This window comes from Agelaius phoeniceus, chromosome 1 (assembly GCF_051311805.1).
Source record: "Agelaius phoeniceus isolate bAgePho1 chromosome 1, bAgePho1.hap1, whole genome shotgun sequence".
NCBI lineage: Eukaryota > Metazoa > Chordata > Aves > Passeriformes > Icteridae > Agelaius > Agelaius phoeniceus.
In genome coordinates this window covers 123,773,631-123,797,916 of record NC_135265.1, presented here as the reverse complement: position 1 = coordinate 123,797,916, position 24,286 = coordinate 123,773,631, and the positions used below count along the sequence as shown (strand labels likewise).

Genomic DNA, 24,286 nt, shown 5'->3' with positions numbered 1-24,286 from the left:
AACTGTATCACCTAAAACACTTTTGAGCCCGTGAGGGAAGACCTGACACCGATACCAGGAACTAATCAAGCAACCACGTACAGAACAGTGCAGCTGCTGGAGAAACACCGCCTGCAGTGCCTTTGGACTGCTGCCGCACTCCTTCCCCACGCTGCTGGTTTCTCCCCTCACAGGCCTGTGAATCCTGCCCGCAGGCCACCCGCCTCCCCATGGACTCCACCCCAGACTGCCCTCGACTCCAAGCCGCTGAGTGGCCACACCACACCACCCCAGGCCAGGAGTCTCCTCACGCCCACACGAGCAGCCCCGAGCAGAAGCCGCTACAAGCGCCGGCCCAGCCGCAAACGGCAGCGCGGCCGCTCGGATCCCACGGGGCCCGGAGCCGCCCCGCCCCCCTGCGGCCATTGGCTGCTGCGCCTCATCCCGGGCCGCTGATTTGATGCTTGGGCTGTCAGTCAAGCAGCTCGCAGCCCGCCCTGGCGCGGCCGCCGTGTGGCGAGCCCTTCCCGCGCGCCTTCCCGGTCTCCCGGAGCGCTTCCTGCGCAGCCGCGCTGGGCGGCGCACTGCGCTCCGTGCGGCCGCCGCTCCGGGCAGCTGCCGCTGGCACCCGGCTGGCGGGACGGTGCCCGCAGCCGGGGCGGCCGAGGGGAGAGCGCCCGAGGCGGCTCCGGCCGTGCAGAGCTTCTCCGGGAAGCTCGAGGCTGAGCCCGGCACACCCGCGGAGTGGCGCAGGGCCGGGCCCGGCAGCGGCGCAGGTCAGTCGGGACGCGGGGCGGGACGAGACGGAGCGGCTGCGGCGGGCGGGAGCTGCTGCAGGGGCCGTGGCCTTCGGCGGAGCCCATCCAGGCGTCTCCTGCGGCCTGGTTGGCCGGGGCAGTTCCTTTGGCTCAGGCCCCGGAGCTCATGCAGGGCCTGCTTGCAAAAACCTGTGTTTGGCCTTTGCACTCCCCGGCCGCCCCCGTTCCGTGAGTCCCGCTGGCGTTCGGCCTCCTGTTGCCGCAGAGTGCGGAGGCGGGGAGCTTTCCAGCTAGGCCCAGGCGTGCCGTAAGATGGGACAGAGCCTGGTGACGACCTGTGCGGAGCAGAAAGGGCGTAATATCCTCTCAGAGGAGTATTATCATCTGAGTTGTGATACCAGCTGAGAGACTGAAACATTTATAATCTTCGAGGGTCATTCCTCTGACTCCCTACTATAGGTGGCAAAGAAATCCAAAAATGAGGGTGGCAACTTTCCACTTTCTGTTAATCCAGTTTTGTGCAGCCTGTAAGTAACAAATGATTGGTTCACTACGAAATAAATGTGGATTTATTCTGAATGGCCAATGTGTTTGACAAACAGACAAACTCTACTTATGACATAGTCCATACTGGAAACCACAGCACTGTATTTCTTTTATGATTTTTCACCTGTCAGTGTGAGGGAAGTGTTCCCTAAGGTCAAAGATGTAGTATGACTAAAATGTGTACTAAATGAAGTGAAGTTTGTACTAAAATTTGAGTCCAAAATACTTTGCCATTTGATTTCATTGAAAGTTAGTTCTTGTCAGACTTTTTTGGAGCTTTTTTGACATACAGTTAGCAACAGTTGATAAAGTTTTCTTTTTAAGACTAATGCTATTTTTATTCTTTTTGAAGATGTGTTTTATCAGTGTTTTCTTCTTCAGATTTTTTTTCATCTTTCTGCTGCAGTTCCTCCTCAGCAGCCGCTTGTTCTTCAGTTATTGGCTGTCCATCAAGACTAGTTTATCTAATGAAGTGATTAGTAGTAAAGCAACTGAAAATGTCATTGCTGGTACTTAGTTAGAGTAGTAAATAAGCTAATAAAGGGAGGAAAAATTAATGTTTTGGGTTTTTTTTTTTCAGTGTTTGTTTATACTGCTCAAAGTTACTTGCTATGGGGTTAAATTCACATCTATAAAATGTATAAATTGGCTCATTAAAAGAGAGTACAGAAATAGATGATCATGTCAGTATTGAAAGATCTACTTTGGTTTCTAGTGCCTCTAGCCTTAGGTGTTCTAAGAATACTTTTTTGGAGTTAGTGCTGTGTTGATGGTTGGTCTTGATTTTCTTAAAGGTCTCTTCCAGTCTTGATGATTCTAGGATTCTGTGATTTACTCTTTTAATTACCATGATGACTGTAGTGTTTTCTGTATTGTAAAATTTTTGATTGAGTCTGTGAATTAGAAAGTGGAATACGTTTAAAGCTGTTACCTGTGAAGGTTTTGCAAGGATCTTATATGGCACCCACTTTCTTGCCTACTAGTCTGGATTTTTTGGAGAGAGTCTAAAAGAGGTGGGGTGTTTGGGCCTTTTTATGTAGTGAGAGGTTGTGTGTATATCAGTATTTCAAAAACCTCAGTGTTATGTATACATATTTGCAGTTTTTAAGGTAGGAATTGAAGATGTTTATTATTGAGTACAGAGGATGTGAAATTGCATTTATCTGGGGCCAGGGCAATTGAAATAACTCTGCTTAGCATTTTGCCTCAATTTTTACATCCTTTTAACTCCTAGGCTTATCTTTGTGCCAACTTGTAGGTTTTTATTTGTCAAGAACATCCTTTTCAGCAAATGAAAAAAATCAGTTCCCATTAATGTTGCATTAAGTAAATAATTAAAATTAGATCTCTGTCTGCATGAATGTGAAAATATCTTTTACTTTTCTTAGAAATGTTGAAAACTGTGAAGTAATAGTAGTGAACTTAAATGTATTTGAATCAGCTCATGCTTATGTATCTCATAGCTAATCCTAGAACTCTCAGTATAGGAGTACAGATATGTAAAATACCATGTTTTGAATTTATTTTTTAAAAGATTTATTTCTTAGGTAATGGACCTTTAGATGCATTATGGATCTACCTACTTGGTAAAGGGCTCCCAAGTAGCTAGAATGGCATACCTCAGTTCATGTTCGTAGAGTATTAGGGACTTGGCTAGACATAGGTCTGTTCTGTGCAAGGAGGTATTTAGACTTGGGAGAGAATGTTTTGTTTGTTTCACAGCTCTGTTTGTCTCCAATTAGATTCTTTTATTATTCACCCATGCCAGTAGGTGAAGACTGTAGGTTTAATTTCGTTAAAGACTGTAGTGACTCACAGAAAGGTTTTGATGCTTAAGATGATCCAGGACATGTAGGAAGTAAATGTTCCTGTAATGGACTAAATTAAATTAAACTAAAACTTTCAAACAAGTATTATTAGTATATAAAGACTTGATTGAACCGTTCATAGAGTAGGAAAGGTAGTTTTTATACTTGGATAGTTTTTGACACTATTACTAATCCAAGGACCTTAATTTGTTCTTTGATGTGAAATGTGGTACTGTAAGTCAAGAAGGACATTTTACTTTCTCTGTTTATAGTCTTTGGAGGTGACAGTCTTGAAAATGGCTAAAAACTGCTACTTCGAGGATATTTGGGAAGGAAGGAAACAGGTTTATGGCTACATAGTATCAGTACCAAGAATATGGTGTAAAATGAATGGCTCTTCAATATATAAATCATCAAAGTGTAGGGAGTGATATCTGAATCCAGTATTAACATATAGCTGGATGTAGTAATGAAGCACATGGTCTTTCAGGGAAAAAAAAGCCCTAAACGTTTAATTACATGTTCAAAATATGAGATGGTGGGAATGTCTTTTCTTATTTTTTTTAACATCTGAAAGTTTCAAAGCCATGAGGTTCAGAGAGAAGGGAAGGGAGGGCAAAGAAGGGAAGAGATGGACAGCTTCTTAAGGAAAATTAGTAGTAGATTAAACAGTAGAAAAAATCTGTCATCAATTTCAGACTACAATTTAATTACCTTGTTGCCCATGTGTTTTATTTCTCTGTTGGTTATAATGGCCTACTCTTACAAAACTTTCAAAAATTCCACATCACTGTTGTTGCAGTTGGAATTTCTGCATTTATTCAGTGAAAACAACAATTTAGAGGATGTAAAGAAACAAATAAATTGGGTCCAGCTAACACTAAATGATAAGCTTCAGACATAAATATAATTTCATTGAATTAGCTTGTAAGCATGGTATGCTGCAATAATAATAATTAAGATAATAATAAGAAATGGGAATAAACTTTTGAATTAAAAGATAGCACTGTATTTAATAAGAAATGTTCTGCATATACTACCAATAAATTCATTCTATATTAATGTCAGTCTAACTGAAGAATAAGATATGTTATATTACTTTTTTGATACCTTACTTCTTAAACCTTTTAGGTATTTAATGATTTTTTTTTGGCAGAGAGGGCTTTTTTTAAGACTCTCTAGGTAATAACTTTTTTCAATAAAGAAGTTCACGGTGTTTGTGCCAGTTTAGCAATATTTCCTTTAAGCTATATGGTTTCTGACAGAAACTAATGTAATCTATTTCTTATTCAGTCGGTTAGTGATATTAGTGCCGGCTTTCTCTGAGAGCCTGGTTTAAGAATAAGTAAGATCCTTGCCCTGGAATTTAGGAAAGCAGGCTCTGGCCTCTTGAAGGATCTACTTGGAAGATTCCCCCAGGGTCAGGCCCTGGAGGGATGCAGCAAAGCTCTTTGATACACAAGGATCACCTCCCCGAGCTGAGGAGCAGTCCATCCCAGCAGTTAGGAAGTCAGGCTAGAATGCCAGCAGCCATACACTGATGAACAAGGAGCTCATCATGAAACTCAGACATTAAAAGTAAATGTCCAGAAGCAGGAACACATAACCTGGGAGCAGTATAGAGACAGTGTCTGAGCATGCATGGATGTGAAAAGGAAAGTCAGACTCTACCTGGAGTTGAATCTGGTGATGGATGTCAAAGACCACAAGAATTGCCTTTATAAAATGCATGAGTAGCAGGAGGAATACTAGGGAAAATGTGGTCTCATAGCTGAATGAGCAGGGAAGGTGGAAAAGGCTGAGGTTATGCAGGCTGCCTTTGCTTCCATCTCTACTAGCAAAGACCTTCAGGAACTGTAGAACACAAGGGAAGGTCTGGAGCAGGGAAAATGTACACTTGGAAGAGGTTTAGGTCAGAGAATACCTGAATTAAGAGGTAATGCTCTGGGAATGAACCCATGAGTGCTAAGGGAGCTGGCTGATATCATTGTGAGGACAGTCCCAATAATCATTGGACTGGGAGATTGAGGAACTGGGAGAAGTGCCTGTAGACTGGAGGAAAGTTAATGTTTCTTCTGTTTTCAAAAGAGCAGGAAGAAGTCCTCAGGGAACTATAGCCTGGTCAGCCTTACCTTGATCCCCTAGAAGGATGGAAGGTGATGCAGCAGCTAATCCTGGAAACCCTTCTAAGACACATTAAAGAAAATGATCAGGAGTAGTCAGCATAGATTTACCAAGGGGAAGCCATTTTTGACCAACCTGATAATTTTCTACAATGAAATAACTGGCATGGTAAACAAGGGGAGGAGGAGAGTAGGTGCTTGCATGAGTAAGTCTTTCAGCAGTGTCTCCTGTGACGTGCTCTTGGAGAAGCTGCTGCAGTATGGGCTGGGTGAGCAAATAGTCCGGTCAGCATAAAATGTGCTGAACAGATGGACCACAGGGAATGGCAATCAGTGGTGTGAAGCCTAGTTGGAAGCTGGTAACTACTGTTGTACCCCAGGGGTCAATACTGTGTTCAGCCCTGTTTAACATCTCCATTAATGATCTGGTTGATGCAATGTGCAGTTAGAAGATGATAATTTTGTCAATTAAAATCAGTCTTTCAGTGAAATACCCTAATGTAAATTTCTCCCTAGCAAGGTCTGGTTCCCAAATGTTAGCTGTTTAGGAAAAACATCTGAATTCATGCAATTTTTCAGAGCATCCAGAAGGTGAATTAAAATTTTCTACCTAAATTATAGTACGTTGTTTATGTGTTGAAATGGCAATGGACTCAGTGTATTGCTCTGGAGTTAATGAGCAGAGCTGCTACAACTTGTTACCTCTCATGGACTGCTGAAGTTTACTTCAGTGTGGTGTTTTCAAGCAGGCTGCTTATGCTGTTTTGAGGTTTTTATTGGATTTTCTTGGTCTGTTTTTTGTTTTGTTTTTTTTTTTAGAGATAGGGTTGGGCTTTTTTGCTTTTGACAGCTATTAGCATGCATACTTTTTCGCTTAGACCACTGAAGAGAGTCACACCCTTTCTGTTCGTCTCATTTTAACTAACAAGGGTGCTCTAAACATCACCTGCAATACAGCACTCCCTGTAAAGTTAAAAACAGCAAATAAAATAAAAAAATTGAAAATGACCAATGTGTTGTGCTAAAAAGATGCAGGCTCATAATCAAATTGTGCTGTATATGTACATAAAAGGTAGCAGGCTCTCTGTTCTGTAGCTTCTTCAAGAGCTAAATTGTTCCTGCAGCCATACAGCTGACTTACAACTGCAAGCATCATCAGTTCAAGTCTAAACTTTACAAAAATCTTCAGGAAAGGATGCAGTCTTTGTAACATACTTCTCTCAGTGGTTTTTTGGTTTGGAGGTGGAATATAAGAACTTCAGAAGTTTGAGTTTATTTCAGGCTCTTTTGAAAAGGAAACTAAATTCAGATTTTTCAGAGTAAGGGTGAAATATAAGAGAAATAAAGAACTTTGGGGTAGAGGAAAAAGAGGACATACACGCTATAGGAAGGAAGAGAAATTACAACAATGGTGCAACTCTTGATGCAAGGTTGATTCTTACTGGGTCTGGGTACTTTCTCCTCCTCCTGCAAGGGAGGACTTGAGGAGGTTTTTTGCCTTTAGGAGGAAGTTGAATTTAATGCTGCTAACATTCATTGTGTTTGTCTCAGTAGCTGCCTGGGAAGAATGTCCCTAAAAATCTTGTCTTTCACACACTTTATCTTCTCTCTTGGTTTTTGCTAATATTGTGAATGAGGTTAGAAAAGAAAGGAGCTAATCAAAATTTAAATTCTAAGAAAACTTGAAAAAATACATTAAAATAATAGTATTCAAAAGTAATATTACTTCTGTAGTCAGAGAAGCAGAAAAAAAATGTCACAGGAGGGGTTTGGTAAGGAGGAAAAACTTTTCCTGAAAGGGAAATTAATATAATGCCATGACACTGTGGGGCATAACTAAATCATGAAGTGAAATACACATTGGAATTGCAGAGGGATTTCAGAAGCTGTAACAGCATACAACTCAGGCTGCCTAGCAAGGAAATTATTATCCCTCTTCTAAACTGTTACTTGTAATACCTGTATGCAACCATTCAGTTGATTCTAAAATGCTAATGAAGTTACAGGATTGAGGAGAAGTGTAGTGGAAGTGTATCAGACTTCCCTTGTGTGCTTAAAGTTCCCATAATTAATAAGTAATAAAATCGTCAAGGACTGGGGACACTGAGCACATCAAATTTCCCAGCACCCCTCGTAGTCATTGCGTATCCCAGAGGTTACAAGGTACAATCATACCAGAAAAGCTGAAGGTAGGGAGGAATTGCATAGTGTTACTTATTTGAACAGAGTAGCCTCTCATTTGCAGGTCTGCATGAATCCTACAGTGGACTTGTACAAATAATTATTTGTCTTTTCATTTTTGAAAGACAGCTAAAAGTTTCATTATTTGTATTTGCAGTGTTGTGTTTTGCTTGCACATTCAGCACATTGAGATTGAAGACAAAAAAGAACAGTTCTTCAAGTCAAACAAAAGCCTTGAGTTTCTGTCTTGCTGTTGACTGGTGGTGGATATAAGAGTATGATGCTGAGATTCAAAGACAGCTGGTTTCACAATTACCTGGTTTTCCTGACTCTGTTGTTCTTTTTACTCATACTGCATGTATCTGACCTGAGTCTGTGATGACCTGTTTGTGTACTAAATCTGCAGAAAAATAAGTTTAAATAGGTTGGAATTTTGCCAGTTCAACATGCAAAACCGATTAAATTGAAGTTCAAATGAGTACTACTGCTAATTTGTAAGATAAGGACAGAATAGACAGTGGAAGGAAAATTTGAGACAGTGACTGTAGCTGTCAAAAATGACATTACCTTAGATTTTTAAAGAACACAAGCCTGAAAAAAGAGAAATTTGTGTCAAGTACTGCTCTTTATCCTTGCACCACTTGAGAGTTTTTGATGATAATTCGATCAAATTATTCATAAGTTATGCCATATAATACAAAACCAAAACTTAAGACATGGAGTGAACAGGTTTGTCTTTTTATTGATGCAGGACTTTATCGGTTCTAGCAAATCATGAATATATACAGTCTGTAACAACACTGTTTTACTTAGAGTCCTCCTTTGGGTACAGATGTGGATAGGGGTTAATTATGATTTAGGCATTTAGGACAGCTTTTACCATTCTTATCTAATAAGTATTTCTAATAAAAGGTTAAAGGACCTTGCATTCCTGCAGCGCAGTACTTGGATCAGCATTGTTACACTTGCGTATTGCTGAATATTCATAACTGTGCAGTTGGCATGCATATGTATGTGAAAAGGAAGAAAGTTGGAATAAAATCTGGGCAGTGACTGTGTTTCATAAATGATAAGCGTAAAGTGTTTAATGCAAAATTGCAGGGTTCTGTCATCTGTGGTAAATTGTATCAGAGTATATAGAGCAGGTGTTGCTTCTGAATCTCTTGTATGTATCTTCTCAATCTTCATCCTGGCATCTCCGTACTTATCTGGTGATCCATTCGTATGAATCAGACAGGTTGGAGCAGAGCAGACACAGAGCTATGAAATGAGAATTTAAGTTAGATGACTTTTTGTTTGTTTTTTAGGTAGTTTTGAATGGAAGAAATGTAAGGAGGGGCATGGAAAAGATGCATAAAATTGGGATTGACATTGTACTTGACAAATAAAGGGATGTGAGATACAGTGCCCTTAGAACAATGAAATGCAGATGTTTCATATATCATGAGGTGTAAGACCAACTTTTCAGAAAAGCAACAGTAACCAGCAAAGGAAGAGTTATGGCTATAACCACTCTCTCACTGGAAGAGCTATGGCTATAACTGCCCTCAGTGTGCTCACAGCGGTGTGTTCATGATCTGTCATTGGACCTTTCTGAAATGGAGCTGCATACCTCTGCCACCAGGTGACATTTCATCTGCTTTACAGAAAAGATCGCACATTTACTAAGCCTTGCGTTCTTTTCACTGCTGCACAAGCATTGCAGTATTACTTAGCCATCCTTTTACCAGAGCCTCATATCTTTATCACACCCAAAAAGGCCTTAAGGTACAATAGTCTCTCAGTCATCTGTTGATCACATCAGCAGGTGAGACCTACATTATTAACTTAATTCTTAACTTTGCTTAGCTTTTACACCTCTTGATACTGGTTCAGTCACAGATGTTGCCTCTTCCTTACAAAGGGCTGTTTCTTCCCAGCTAACCATCACAGTTGCCACTCTGTTCAACTACTTTAACAAAACCTCTCTTCACCATTTTAGTTCATCAACAGTAAAGGTAAAGCACTTCTCCAAATAATTGCCATTACCTAGTTCCAAAGAAAAACATCTGTTGTGTATGAGACAAATATTTTGCTAAGCATCTAGATCAAGGGATTTTTAACCATGTTTTTTGGAAGTTTTCAAGTTATAATGCAGCTTTGTTTTTTACACTTCCAGGTTTTTATCACTAATTGCTTTAAAAGGAGCAACAGCTAGATTTCATTTAATGTAACAGAGGATGAGAATTTATAAGTGAAACTGACATGTCCCTTTAGAGATGAATTTGTAACTTGATGTACTAAGGAGCAGGATGACAAAAGAGGAAATAAGATGAGGGAGGAAAAGAAAAGGATATGGGATTAAGAATAATAGTGATGGAACATTAGCTTGTTATGTGTTTATCTTCCTGTTTATTCCAGTAAATGAAGATTAGGGCTTATCAAAAAAGTTGGTAGGGTGATGCTGTCTCTGGCTTCTATGCTACAAGGAATACAAATGTACTTGGAGGTTTTATCGTCTTGAATTTAGTGTTGCAAATTTTAAAAGGTTAGTATTTTAAATATTCGTTTTGAGGTAACTATCAGATCTGGTTGTTAGGATCTAATAATCTGTCTTTTAAGAGTGCTGACTGATGACAAATTTATCTCAAGTCAGTAGAAGCTTATAGCATTCAGAATATCTTAGGGAGTGGCCAGTAATTGTCTAGCATTCTAGCATTCATCGAGGGGATGTGTTGCACTGATGTGGGATTTTCAGTTTCCATCAAATGCTGTCAGAAATGACTGATTTACAGTTTCTAACAGTGCAGCACTTTCCTGCTGCTCTTCATTACTGTTGTATCAATTCTGGCTCTTCTGAGCTGGTTTTGATTTTGTAACTTGAAGCCCTAATATTTTGATTCTGGCAGGTAGTTTGTGGAAGATAAATCTATTAATTAACTATCATTAATTTTTCCTTGCTGTCTTCAGGCATTCAGTAGTAGCTAATCTCTTGTATCTCATGTTATGAAATCTCAATTTACTGAGTTAAAATTGGAAAAGCAACCTGTGATTTGAATGTGTCTTTGTCTTGTGCTTGGTCTTTGAACCTTAAATGTAACTGTAGCATTTTTAACCTCCATAATAAAATTCTTAATTTTATCTATGGGAATTGTTTGTTACACAGTCATTCAGTGTTTTCCTTGAATTTGTCTATGTTGAGAAATAGTCCTTTCTCCCAGGAATATAAGAAATAAATAATAGTTTCTGTGATTGCAGTGTGTTACTGACTTTTCAATTAGTGTTTGTAGTTATTCCAAACAGTTAAAGAATCAATTTATGTTCTTTAGAAAATGATAGGTATTTGTCTGAAGTATATAGAAATCCAGACAGTAATACAAAATCAATCTTTTTTAAGGTTATTTGAGGTAATGATATAGTGATAAGTTAATTTTTCAGTGATTAAGAGACAACACAGTTGGGGCTCCCAATTAGACTTTGATCTGAGGATATTTCTCTCTGCACTTGATAAGCAGGAAAGAGCTGAGATTTAATGGTGAGAGATGAGGCTTTGAGCAGCTGGGATCCATGTTCTGTGTTATGAGAGTTGATGTAAAGGAAAATTTTAAAGTTAACTGAATATGTATCGTTTGGTTTCTCATCTTTAAAATTTATTGATTTTTAATTGACATATAAAATATCCTCTGCTATTGAGAGTGCCCAAAAAGAACAGGTAAATGATAAATTTTCACAAAGAAAAATGTAGAACACTCCACATTAAAAAAAGTCTCAGCATTCTTGTGATGGGTGGAAAGTTAGTTTTCATTGCTATCTGTTGATACCCAACTTTATGAACATCAAAGGAGGGATAGTGAACCAAGGCTATGGCTTGCTTCCCTGCTGTCGCACACCCCCAGTATGGCAATGCACAATACCAAATGTATTGTAGCTCCTGAAGGAAAAAGGGACTGTGTGTTACTGTTATCTCCAGAGAGGAGATGATTTCTACACCCTGCTTCCCCATCCTTGGACCATTGATTTCAATGCTGGCACTTGGCAGAGTCTAGTCTGTTGAAAAGGATGAAAAATTGTTACCTTTATGTATATCCTGTTGTTTCTTTGTGTTGAGATACTTTATAATAATAAAATAAAATAAAATACTAATAGTGAATGTTAAGAGGGACTTTATATCAGGAATTCTTCCCTGGCCTGGAAATGAAAAGAGTTGTCCAGGCAAAAGTAATACAATATGATTAGCGATGAATATAAAAGAATAGCATAGGAATGTAAGAATAAAATTGATGACTGAGGAACAAAATAAGTTTCAATTTACAAAGCACAAGAAAAGAATCAATGAAAGGTTCCAAAACTCTGAGTAAGAGGAGGCACGAAGGGATAAGTCCATTACCTAGATCTGTTATTAAATAAGAAAGGAGAACAAGGAAAAGACTTTCAAAGACTGATTCTTCCCTTCATACTTTGTAAAAGAGATATATTGTGACCTGCTACTTTCATAAAATTAATCTTAGACAGGAAATAAGAGTGGAACCAAAGCACAGAAAGAATAGCCTAAGGAATCTTAATATAGATGTGCTCAAGTGGCAAATCCTAATAAAATTCATCCTAGAATGATTGAGGAATTAGGCACTGCTGATTTTATTTATTTATTTAATATCCCAGAGGGTGGAAATAGCCAGCAAAATGGGTTTGTGTGTATCTGGTTTTGTGCCTCTTTACTCTTCTGTTAAGAGAATTATTGAAACTGTCAGTTTTGATTCCAAATAAAGGTTCAGGAGTAAATAGTTTAGCAATTAATTTGTATCTAACAGTGTGTAGAAGAGAAATGGTAAAACACCCAGTATGGTTTGGTGAGACCTGTTTGTAAGAAACCTCAATATTTTTCTCTTCTAAATAAGAATAACAAGTTTAGTAAGAGGAAAACTTTAGGTACTATGCAGCATTATTTTAATAAAGTCTTTTTCCCTACATGAGCAAACTAGGGAAACATAATATCAATATTGTATCCATTAGATGTTGATGTTATCAGCATCAAGTTGAAAGATTGCCTTTACAGAGTAATTATCTATAGTACCCTGTCAAGATGAAAAGGCATTAGTGAGTTGGATGATGGAAGAGAATACATACTTAGAAAAGTTACTGATGATACAAGCTGGAGAGAGGTTGAAAGTTTAGGATTTTGTTTTGTCCTTTGTTTTAAACATAAGGTCTGAATTCAAAATACTCTTGATGAGTTTGGAAAGTGTAAAATCAACAAGATAAAAAACAATGCAGGCATTTAACATGAAAAGCTCAAAATATATGAATCCAAAAGAGGAAATAATTATTCAGATAGAAAAATGAGAGAAAAAGACATGAAGATATAGCAGATCTCAAGGTGAATTGCTGCTGAGAAAAAAGTAAAGTTGTTGTTTTGCTGTGGATTTTATTTGGGTTTTTTGTTTGGTTTGGTTTTTCTTGAGGATCATACCAGGCATGTTGTAGTAAAGCATATTTTGTCTAGTTTGGCAGATCTTCTGTGGGTAATTGGTCCTTTCACATGTCTTGCTGCTTTTTGCTCTTGAGAAGGTGCGGCAAAATGGAAGTTCTTTTTCGTTGTTCTTGATTTCTGCTGTGGAGTGAAAACTGTCCTGATTTTTACTAAGCATGCTTTATACTAAATATGAGAAAAAGAGTCTTTGGGCCATAAAACACTGGAACAGACTACTTAGAAAAACTATGGAATTAGCCTTCTTGGTAGACACATGTCAATATATTCTTGAGCCTGTGTTTGTGCTGTGTTAGGATTTGGTGGTCTCTTGTAGTCCATTCCATCTCTCCATAAGTTCAGTGTTAGACTACATGTTTTGTCTACACAGATGAGATTGTGTAAAAGAATTAAATCACTAACTCAGTGAAGTTAGTGGATATGCTACTTATGCATCCTAAATGTAATTTTAAGTTCACAGAATGAACTAGGTTGGAGAAGATCTTTGAGCATCAAGTCCAGCCTATGGCCTAACTCTACCTCATCAACTAAACAAGGGCACTGAGTACTACATCCAGTCTTTTTTAAAATACCTCTAGGGATGGGCAGATAATGCCCAATTCCATCTTCCTGGGCAGATAATGCCCAATCTCTCTTTCTGTGAAGAATTTTTTCCTGATGTCTAACCTAAACTTCCCCTGGCACAGCTTTAGGCTGTGTCCTCTCATTCTGTCACTGGCTGCCTGGGAGAGGAGACTGACCCCAACCTGGCTACAGCCACCTTTCAGGAAGGTGTAGAGAGTGATAAGGTCTCCCTGAGCCTCCTTTTCTCCAGGCTGAACACCCCCAGCTCCCTCAGTCGTTCCTCACAGGGTTTTGTTCCAGGCCTCTCACCAGCCTCGTTGCCTCCTCTGGACGCGCTCAAGTGTCTCAATGTCCTTCCCAAACTGAGGGCCCAGAACAGGGAAGGGATGACCTCCCTGCTCCTGCTGGCCATGCTATAGGCTAGGATGCTCTTGGCCTTCTTGGCACCTGGGCACGCTGCTGGCTCATGTTCAGTCGGCTGTCAGCCAGCACCTCCAGCCTGGGCACTGTCCAGCCACTCTGTCCCCAGTCTGTAGCACTGCAGGGGATTGTTGTGGCCAAAGAGCAGGACTCAGCACTTGGACTTTTTGAACTTCATGTTGTTGGACTTGGCCCATCTATCCAGCCTGTCCAGGTCCCTTTGCAGAGCTCTCCTACCCTCCAGCAGATCAACACATGGTCCCAGCTTGGTGTCATCTGCAAATGGTGGACTCAATCCCTTCATCCAGGTCATCAGTGATGATATTAAACAGGACTGGACCCAGCACTGGTCCCTGGGGGACGCCACTAGTGACTCGCTGCCAACCATTAGGAACAAATTTTGGGTTTTATTTTAATAAATACGTTTTTATTTTGCTTCTCAAAAAGTGGTTTGACAGATCATACTTAAAATTATTTTAAGGCTTCTGCATATATGTCTATTTGTCATCTAATGATTATGCTAGAAAAGCAGGGAATGCGATTGCAGTAGCTCTGAGATAGAAACCCCTTGATTACTCATCCACAGTAGAAAAGCCCTGTGGAAAAAAATGGCACCCAAGAGATTACTTGGATTTGTATATTTCTTCAGGCAAAGTTTACAGACCTGTAAATTTAAATGTAGAATTTTTGTGGGCAGAATGCATTGACAAATATGCCTGATGGTAATACATCTCCTACTGATAGTCCCAGAACAGGTCAATAATAATGCTTATATTGATAGCAGCAATGCAGGAGATGTTACTTGGTATTATAGCTAAAATCCATGTTATCCCCTTAATTATAATTACATTAATATTGACAGGCTGTTGACAATACTCACATTACTATTGATAGATTTCTGTCAATAACATGTTTCCAAATAAAATATATTCATTCATAATTTCTACTTTGCTCAATACCAGCAATAATATATACCAGAAGAAATTTCTTTTTCCCTAGTGATATACAGTAATTTTTTTTGTACTGTACAAGTAGGGTTGTTTATTTGTTTGGTTAAAAAAGACAAAACAAACAAATACAGGTTATTTAAGAACGGAACATTTTAGGGTTTTTCAGTTGTTTCGTTTTTTTTCTGGCAGGCAATTCTTTTTTTTTCTATATCTTTGACAATATAAAGGGAGAACCTTACAAGTACCAGTCTTTACTAATTAAAGAGTATTTCTGTAAAAGTTCATCAAACATTGAGTTTATTATGTATGTGAATGTTGGTACGTACCCCTTTCATTACTGGGTCTGTGATTTGGGATTCTTCTGTTTTAAAAGTAACTTAAAATAAGAGTTAAAACAGTCAAGGATGACAAATAGAATTTAATAAAAAAACATGGAGGAAAACAAACATTTTCTATATTCTTTGTAGCTCAGCAAAATACAGAATGCAAAAATAACATTAAAAAAAGTACAAGATAAATGTCTTTGCACTTATAGGGTGTGTTTTTATCTAGTTTTAAGCTACCATAGTTCCCACTTATTTCTACTGTGATACTACTGTGTGCAAAAACAATATAAACTGTTATTTATATTTTATAAAAAGAATAAATTTCTAAAAGGAGTTTGTATAGAAGTAATTTTTAAAGGGAAAATTTCCTACCATAGCAAGATTGAGATTAAAATGTAGGGCTCTTCTCTCAAGGAAACAGTTGCTCTTATTCAGATCATTAGGACATTTGAAGACAATTTCATAGGACAATGCAGATTTCAAACTGTCCCCTTTAATATTTGCCTATGGGAAATAAATATCTTCCCTTTAAGTGCAATAAAACCTTAGATCAATTCAGAAGAAAGTAGAGTGGATAGCAGAACACTAAGCATACAGAAATGTGCTTACATATTAAAATCAGAAGTATACGGATATAATCTTTAGGTAACTTTCAGTGTCCAGTTAACAACCATGGCCTATGGCAAGCTTTAAATGTTCTTAGCTGGAAAGAACTCAGAACAATGCCCAGATTTATTGCTTGAATTGAGAACACTTAATTTTTCATCAAAAAGAAAGCTTTTTTTTCTTTTTTCTTTTTTTTTTAATTTTTTTACATAGCTATGTGACAAGCATAATTTAAAAGATAGCATCCTTATTGTTGTTTGATATTCTTCCTTTTCCATATAGTGTGCCTAAACTTGACTAAAAGTTCAATCAATTTGATAGCTGGTAGTTCAGGAAGAGACATTGAACATGACACCATTAAACAGTATATATGGTGTTGATTCTGATTTTTTTAAAAAGAAGACTTGTTGGATTTGGCAAAATTTCAAAGGTTACCGAGCAGTAGTCATGCTGTTTGGGTGTGTTGTCTCAAAAGTGGTTCCCATTTTCTGTATGTGCACTCTGACAGATTCATTGAAATTATTTCCTTCAAATACAGTTCTGGGTAGGATGATGGACGTGAAAAAAAAAAAATCAATTAGATTCTGCATTGAGGCAATGGGAAGGTCAAACTCCAAATCCCAGAGAAGATTTTAGTCTGCTCTCCTGTGAAAATTTGGAATAAATTAATTGCTAAAACAGGTAGGTTCAGGCATCATTTGGCCAAGTTTCACGAATTTCTGGGGAGAAATTTCTGGAGATTTCAGTCTTGGTAGACAAAATGTTCCAGCTTCCTTGTTTCAATTTGAATTTCTCATGTAGTGACTTAACACAGAGTTGCCTCTCTTTATGTCATTGCATCTCACAGAAAACTTTGGCTTAATATTCTCTGCAACCCTTAGGAAGTAGAAGATTATTCATAGACCATTTCTTAGCTGCCTTATCCTTCAAGTTGAACAATCTGAGTTCCTTCAAGCTCTTCTCATATATCAGGACATGGGGTTCCTTTCTTTTGTACTATTCATAGAAAAAGCTAAACTGGACTTAGTGTCCCAGGTTTAGACTCACCAATGCCAAGTGGAGGGTAATGGGCACTTTTTCAGTCTGCTGGCTATACATGTTCTAGTGTGCTGCAAGGATGCACTGGTGGCTTGTGTTCAGCATGCTGCCTGTCCCCACATCCTCTTTTTCAAAGCAAGTGTGCAGTCATACAGGCTCCCAGCCTATGTGTATTTCATGATCCATCATAATTCTGTGGATTTGACACATTTTCCTTTGTCTTCAGAAAATTCCTGATGACCCATTCTTCACTTGCTCAGGTTTCTTTAGATAATGTACCTATAATGAGAGAAAAAAATCTTTAAATATTTAGTCTACCTTATTTATGAGAAACCTACAATAGAAATTGCTCATAGCATCTGTAGTAATGAAAAACAATTGGAAAAGATGGTTAAAATGATGTTGGAAAATAGTCTTAGTAGATGGATCAAGGAAGTTGTTTGATAAGATGTCCCTTTTGAGTAACTAGCATTTTTGAAGGAGGTTTTGAGTGTTGGGAGTTATGTAGAACATTGAAACAAGTAGAACAAAGTGAAATGAGTAGAAGAGAAAGTGAAGAAGACATTAGACTTCTAGGGTTTATGAGTGAATAACCAGTAGCAGGTTCCAGAGCAGGTGGTTATCAAAGGCTCTGGTTCCCAAAATGATAGTGGAATGAAAAGATGAGGGATAGGAGGGTGGATGGGCATTGGTGCTGGAGTTTTTGAAGTGATGCAGTAACATCCAGTAGGGGTTGAATTGACCCTTTGATCATAAATTAGAGGAGGGAAGTTATTTGAATCATACTGGAAAATGTTTCCTGTGCTTTGGTTTCTGCTACAGAGAGGACTAAGTGTGAGGGAGACAGGTTTGGTTATATAGGCTTTGTATCCTGTTTTTTCCAGCTGGTGTGGGTTCATGCAATGAACCCTATGGCTGTTGGCTCAGAGGAGGTGGCCTTATCCCACCTTCAGCCATGTTTTGCCTGCTAATAAAGGAAGGAGTAGTTTAAAAAAGCTAAGTGGAGCTATTGTATGCTCTACCCATGTAGCAGTCCTAGTTAATTGGAAACTACTGTGATACACCCTACACTAAAGACAAAGTCATATTTCCTTGCAGTGATAACTAATTATGAATATGGAAAGCAGTAGGAAAGCTACAGATGATGTTTTATATTGTGTTTTAAAACTTCTGGGGTGTTCTTTTTCAGCAAACATGGTTGTCTGTTTGAAGGATTTTTTTTTTTTTTAGTATTCTTGACATCAGTAGCAACCGTTGCTACCAAGAGCCTCTACAGCATCTTTTACTCGCAGTAATTTTGTATGGTTATTTTTCTCTTATAAATAAGAATTTGAGGCACTACCTCCTATACTTTCTCTAGAAGGCTGTAGATTCCTTGCAGGTCTGTTATGCAAAGAATCTGGTTTAGAAAGTGAAATATGTTGCATACTCTCTGAATATACTTCTGAATCACTTTGGGGTTTAATCTGTTGACAAAAGGAAGCAAAAATTGATTACCCCACAATTTTACATTGAGGTGTTGCCTCTATTTTGCTTTGGTAATTTACTGCATTTATTTCTCAGCCAGGCTTTCAGATGCAACAACATTTAAAAGAAGCCATTTTAAAAAACACTTTATTTTTTTCTATGATGCTTGAGCAAGAGGAGTATCCATTTGTTGACGTTGCTATTATACATTAATCATCTTGCCTGGAAATGTTATACGACAAGTAGCACAATCCCACACCTGTCAAAAACACTCTAGAAAATATATGCAGACTTCAGTGAAGTACTGTATAATAATTTATGTCTGAATGCTGAATATTTCTTAGATCTCATGATTTTTCTCTAAACAACTCACTGCCTTTATTGAGAAAATTTTATTCATTCCCACCTTAATTTCATCCATATCTTTATGTAATTCCTAAATTTGTCTGTATTTCTATAGTTTTGCTTTCAGCTGTAGCAATTGAAGTGTTCATATGGCAACACTTGGTCTGCCTCACTGTTCTTTTCCAGATTTTTTGGTTAGTATTTCATTTTCCCTATTTCTCTATAAAACACCTTATAGTGTTGCAGTTCTTCTTTCTGATCTATTTTAAGATTCAATTGAATATTACAATTATGCCCTGCAATATTTTAATGTATATATAAATTTATTAATATGTATGTATATGTATATAAATCTGTGGATTTTTCTGAATATCTAGATGATGTTGAACACTTGTTTATAACCAAATGTTAACATTTTGTGAGAAATGGTCAGGCATAATTTCTTTTAAAAATAAGATTTTAAACTAAATTGTGTACTAATTTTATATTAATGTAAAGCTTCCTGAAATGAATTGTGGCATATTAGTAACATATTTATAGAGCATTCTGAGAACGTTGTTGTTTCTTATCTACTGGTGGTATATTGCAAGTTTGTTATTTTTAATAAAAATAGAAATAGGAAATACTCCGCTATACTAAAATCTATTTGTGTTTTGTTTCTAGAAAGTTTTTTTGTGAAGAAATGGCCTCCAGCCTTGGAAATGAAAAGAGTGTGAATCCTGTGCTCAGAATAAGTCAGCTTGATGCTCTTGAACTAAACAAAGCCCTGGAACAACTAGTGTGGTCCCAGTTTACCAGCTGTTTTCATGGATTTAAACCAGGGGTGTTGGCTCATTTTGAACCAGAAGTAAAAGCATTTTTATGTCTTATATTATGGAAATTCACTATCTATTCCAAGAACGCAACTGTGGGACAGGCCATTCTCAATATTCAATACAAGAATAACTTATCTCAGTCAGAGAAATACCAACCTCTGAGCAAACACCAGAAGTTATGGTATCTTATTTTCACTGTTGGTGGAAGATGGTTGGAAGAAAGATGTTATGATTTATTTAGCAATCGTCAACAGCAGTCTTTCTGCAAAATTAAGAGCTATATAGGTTTTGGATCTGGACTTTTAAAGCTTTGTGGACTTGTAAATTTTCTGATTTTTCTTCGGAAAGGAACATTCGCAACACTTACAGAACGCATTCTAGGAATTAGGTCCGTTTTTTGCAAGCCGCAAAATGTTCGTCAGATAGGATTTGAATACATGAACAGGGAACTCTTATGGCATGGCTTTGCTGAGTTTTTGATATATCTGCTACCACTCATTAATGTACAGAAGCTGAAACTTAAAATTTCCTCTTGGTGCCTGCCTATCGCAGGTCTTTCCAATAGTGAAAACTCTTTAGCAGTTCACTGCAGGGAATGTTCACTTTGTGGGGAATGGCCCACCATGCCACATACCATAGGCTGTCCACATGTTTTCTGTTACTACTGTATTAAAAGTAACTTTTTATTTGATATGTATTTTACATGTCCTAAATGTGGCTCAGAGATACACAGTCTTCAGCCATTGGAGTATAAAATTGAAATGACAGAATTGCATGTCTGATATGAGGTTGATTTAGTTTTATACTGTACATGATATATATCCAAGAGATTAATGGAAGAATTCAGAAATTATTGAAAGCAGACTGCTGAAATATGCTTTGGGCACTCTGTAATTTATATAAAATGTATTTTTACTGGTCTTAGGTATTTATTGAGTAGCAATGCCATAATGCCTTACCCCACTTGGCAGGTGAGGGGAAGGTAGTTGGATTTACTCTGGATGGTGTGTGGGAGAAACAGCAACAACATTCTCAGGGAGTTGAAGAAGAACTTCTACTTGCAAACTTTAGAACATTCCAATTGGATAAGGCAAACTTTGACTTAGCAATCTTTAACTTACCCAGACAAAGTGCCATTAACAACTTACCTAGTAGATGGATTAAGTGGGAAAGTTGTTTTTTTCATGCCTAAAGAATAATTTAAAATTTGAATCCCCAATATGATGTTACACTAAAAAAACACAAAGGTATAAAGAACATTTAAGGAAAACAGTGCACCTTCTAGATCTTTGTGAGATGACAACTAATTTTCTCAGGCAGACATGTCTCAGAGCTTCAATTACATATATATTGTCTTCCCTCCAAACCTGAGGGGTGAAACCCATCATCCTTTGGAATGTGGCAGATGTTCAGGGTAACCCACATTCTTCTGAGTAGAGACACTGAAGAAAACTGTTCACTCACAAGATGCTGTCTGTAGGAATTGCTGCTCATGTCTTTTTGATGTGGTCTAGGTGGGTGCCAAATCTCAAAGTTCACTTCCACACAGAAAAAGATCAAACACAATTGTGTGCATGGTAACATATTAAAATAGGTAATTTCCTGCTTTTTGCATTCACTGTTTGCTTTCTTAGTTGCCTTTGCAATGTTTTAATTGTTCTTACACTTCATCCATTTACTCTTCAACCTGGTTTTGTAGGATTATTTTCTTTTTAATTGCAATCCTTTTTTAACAGGAATTGTTATTCAGAAGAGTCTCATTAACACAGAAATACATTACATCCTCTTTTTGAATCTTAATTTGTAAAAAACATATACAGTTAAATTAAATAAATAGTTTTATGGTGGCTCTGTTCTTGATTGGCAATCATCAATAGTCCCAAAAATAGCAGGGTAACAGCTGATTGAGTAACTTTGATCTACTTTTATGAAATGGTTTATTACATTCTTCATTCTACATTCTGATTAGAACAACCCACTAGTCTATTTATTTGAAGATCTTAAATTCTAGGTTTTGATCTTTAGAGTGACACACAGTGCTTTCATCTGATGTAATTAGATATAGTTAGCGGGTGGGCAGCTAAAAACTTCATTAATTCTGCTGCTGTTCTGTGAGTCAACAGAGACTTCAGAGCAAGTGCTTCCAGATCCTGTGCTGCAATATTATTTGCTGTCAAATGTGTGTATTAGTACCCTGCCATATTTTTGTTATTTGCTGTTGCAATTAGAACCAGCAGGTGCAAACCTGTTTTTATTAGACTATGAAAACTGGCAAGTCATTTGGAGAGCATCCTGAAGTTACTTCTTGATGCTGAAGGAATTTTGTATGAATTGTCCTTCCATATCACTTAATAGCTTTTTCCCAAAGAAATGTTTTAGCAACACTGACTTAAAGGTGATCTAATGTCTCCAGAAACATCATCAGCATTTTGATACTTCAGTCTTTATCTGTGTTTATTAATAAAGAATTGTATGCATCCAAAATCCAGTGTTCATAGCTTACAATCATAGCAGACCTTTGTTTGCTGTGGAGTCTTCATTTATTCTGAAGTTTCAGAGCAATATTTTATCAAAAGAATATGGATTCTCTGTTTTGGCCTCTGCTAGGTGTCATGCCCTTCTTATGTTGGAGTTTGCTTCTTTCCTATATAGAAATGTTTCATTTTCCTGAATATTAAAGAATGTTATCTTCCTTTTTCATTCCACCTCCCTCTGTCCTGCTGTTTGATGTGCATAAGCTGTATGAATTTCCTGGGGTTTGTTTTGTCTCTTGCAGCTTCATGCGGGTAAAGTTTGTGCTCTGTTTTTCATCCCTGTTACACTATCAATAAAAAAGCAGTTTAGTACCTCTATTGTATAGCTGGTTTCTGCTGGCTCTGCTATATCACACTCTACTGTAGTTTTTTGTTTGTTTTTTTTTCTGGAATTAAACTTCTAATGCTTAACTTATGCTGCCTTATTTTAGCAAAGCATTGGCCTGCTTCTGTAGCACCTCCTCATCACTGTGTTGGGTTTGTAGCCCATAGTATTTACCAAGTTTATAAAGTCTGTGTCTTGTGGCATAAACTGTTTTTGTTACCCTAATAACCTAGATCTTTAGGTGGGGGTTTAGTTATTTTATTTTCCATGCAAGTAAGCAGATACGAAGCATCTCACAGAAGTAGGTGGTTTGGGAAAAGAATGGTTGTTTGTGTCAGATACAGATTTTTCTTTTTAATCTCCCATATGGTAAAACCTTTGCTCAGTTGTAGTCACTAATGAGACCAGGGTTCCAACTTGAATACTGAAAAGTTTCTACCAGCTTACCTTTTTAGTACTTCAATATTCAGCATTTTCCTGAACCACTTTAAAATGAAAAATACACTTCTAAAAATATTTTAATTCTGTTTTGTTGGGTCTTGTGATCTATAAGTTGCAGAAGAGTCTTAGTTAAAGATATTACAGGAAAAAAATCAGATTCTTTGTAATCAAATAATTAGTTTTACATATTAATTACCTTGATAATTTGTCCTCATAAACATATTTTTCAGGTTGAAACTCTACTTTAACAAAGGACTGCTACATCTGGTCCGACTTCCTGCAGTGGAGGGAATAAATTTTGTTTTGGAATGTTAATCTTTAAACAAAAGGGGATTAGTATTCAGCTACCATTAGAATGTACTTGTGAGTAGTCATATGTGCATCACTGAAAAGGGTAAATGCTCAGAATTTAAGGAAGCTAAAGGACCAGAACTTCTGTTCAGTCTTGGATAGGAGTTACAGCTTTGTATTACCAGTTTTCTTTGTGCTCTGTTGACTTTGTGTGCTACATGAACATTTTCATTATCAAAAATCAAAATATGAAGGCATAAATGAAACAGACTAATTACATTAATAAACATACTTGAAAACTTTTCATTTCTTCATTTGAATGAGAATTACCAGTTGCCACAAGGTGTGATGGGGAGGCAGTCAGATGAAAGGAGCCAGAGGATGCTGTTTTTTACTTCCACACACCACCATTCTATCTACTCTATGTTTTAAGGGAGGTTTTATATAAGTAATTTTATAGAGGACTTAAAGTTTGGAGTTTCTGTGAAAGAAATGAGAGGGATAGTATTTGATTCCTGCCTTACCTGGAAATATTTATTTTTTTGTAACTATAAGATATGATGGACAAGGATGATCTCAGCATTAGTAAAGAGACAATGTGAAGAAAGATGAAAGATATGTATTTGCTAAATGCAATCTATTATAATATCCTTATTTGAGAATACTAATGGAATTGTTATCTGGGATGTGTCATTCTTACGAAAACCAAGTTGACAAATAAATGATATTTTTTAACAGGAGGTTCTGAGGTTTGCCTTTTTCTTAAGAGTTTTTCTGGAAGGGTGGTTATTTCTTACTCAGTGGGTGACTTCATACTTTGTCATTTATGAGACTAAAATGCAAAGTGAGAAACTAGTTTAGACTTCTTTAAAAAATTCTTCAGTTTTAGGTTTAAGCAAATTATCTTTTCACATTTCTTTTTTTGAGCGGATTAGTCATAGCTGTTACACTTTGCTGTGTGTTTGCTAGGAAGCTGTGTTGGCTTGTACTGAGAACAGAAGATTGTGGCATGGCTGGGCTCAGGATAGGGTTGTGCTTATTGCCAGGACAGATAATAAACTGATGGTCATTTGCTCTTAATACAGTATGGTAGCCTGAGCTGCTGCAAGTCGCAGTGTATACAACCAAAACAGCAGAAGCAGTTTCAAAGTGGTGCTTCAACCCCTTACCTGTTCCCTGGAGGAACTCTTAGTAGAATTGGTTGAATAGGTTACAGCTGCCTGCCTTCAACCTCCCAAGAGCATTTTACATGCTGACGACATTAAAACATCCACCTAAATTGTTACCACAGTCTTAAGTTTCTGC

At 37.6% G+C, this 24,286-nt stretch overlaps 1 protein-coding gene across 3 annotated transcripts; it reads left to right on the top strand.

The window, feature by feature from the left end:
- The first annotated feature begins 499 nt into the window (after nt 1-499).
- Nucleotides 500-23,721, top strand: PEX2 (peroxisomal biogenesis factor 2). 3 transcript variants are annotated; one of them, XM_054643524.2, is made up of 2 exons: nt 500-755; nt 19,239-23,721. In XM_054643524.2, the coding sequence occupies exon 2, from the start codon at nt 19,258-19,260 to the stop codon at nt 20,170-20,172; it is 915 nt and encodes a 304-aa protein (XP_054499499.2). In that variant the 5' UTR covers nt 500-755; nt 19,239-19,257; the 3' UTR covers nt 20,173-23,721. The 3 variants fall into 3 exon arrangements, with proteins under 3 accessions (XP_054499499.2, XP_054499528.2, XP_077042754.1); XM_054643553.2 differs by lacking the exon at nt 500-755 and adding an exon at nt 785-1,264; XM_077186639.1 differs by lacking the exon at nt 500-755 and adding an exon at nt 15,991-18,769.
- Nucleotides 23,722-24,286: the final 565 nt, after the last annotated feature.

Excerpts from the sequence above, each read along its gene's own strand:
- PEX2 (XM_054643524.2), top strand. The coding sequence starts at position 19,258 with ATGGCCTCCAGCCTTGGAAATGAAAAGAGTGTGAATCCTGTGCTCAGA.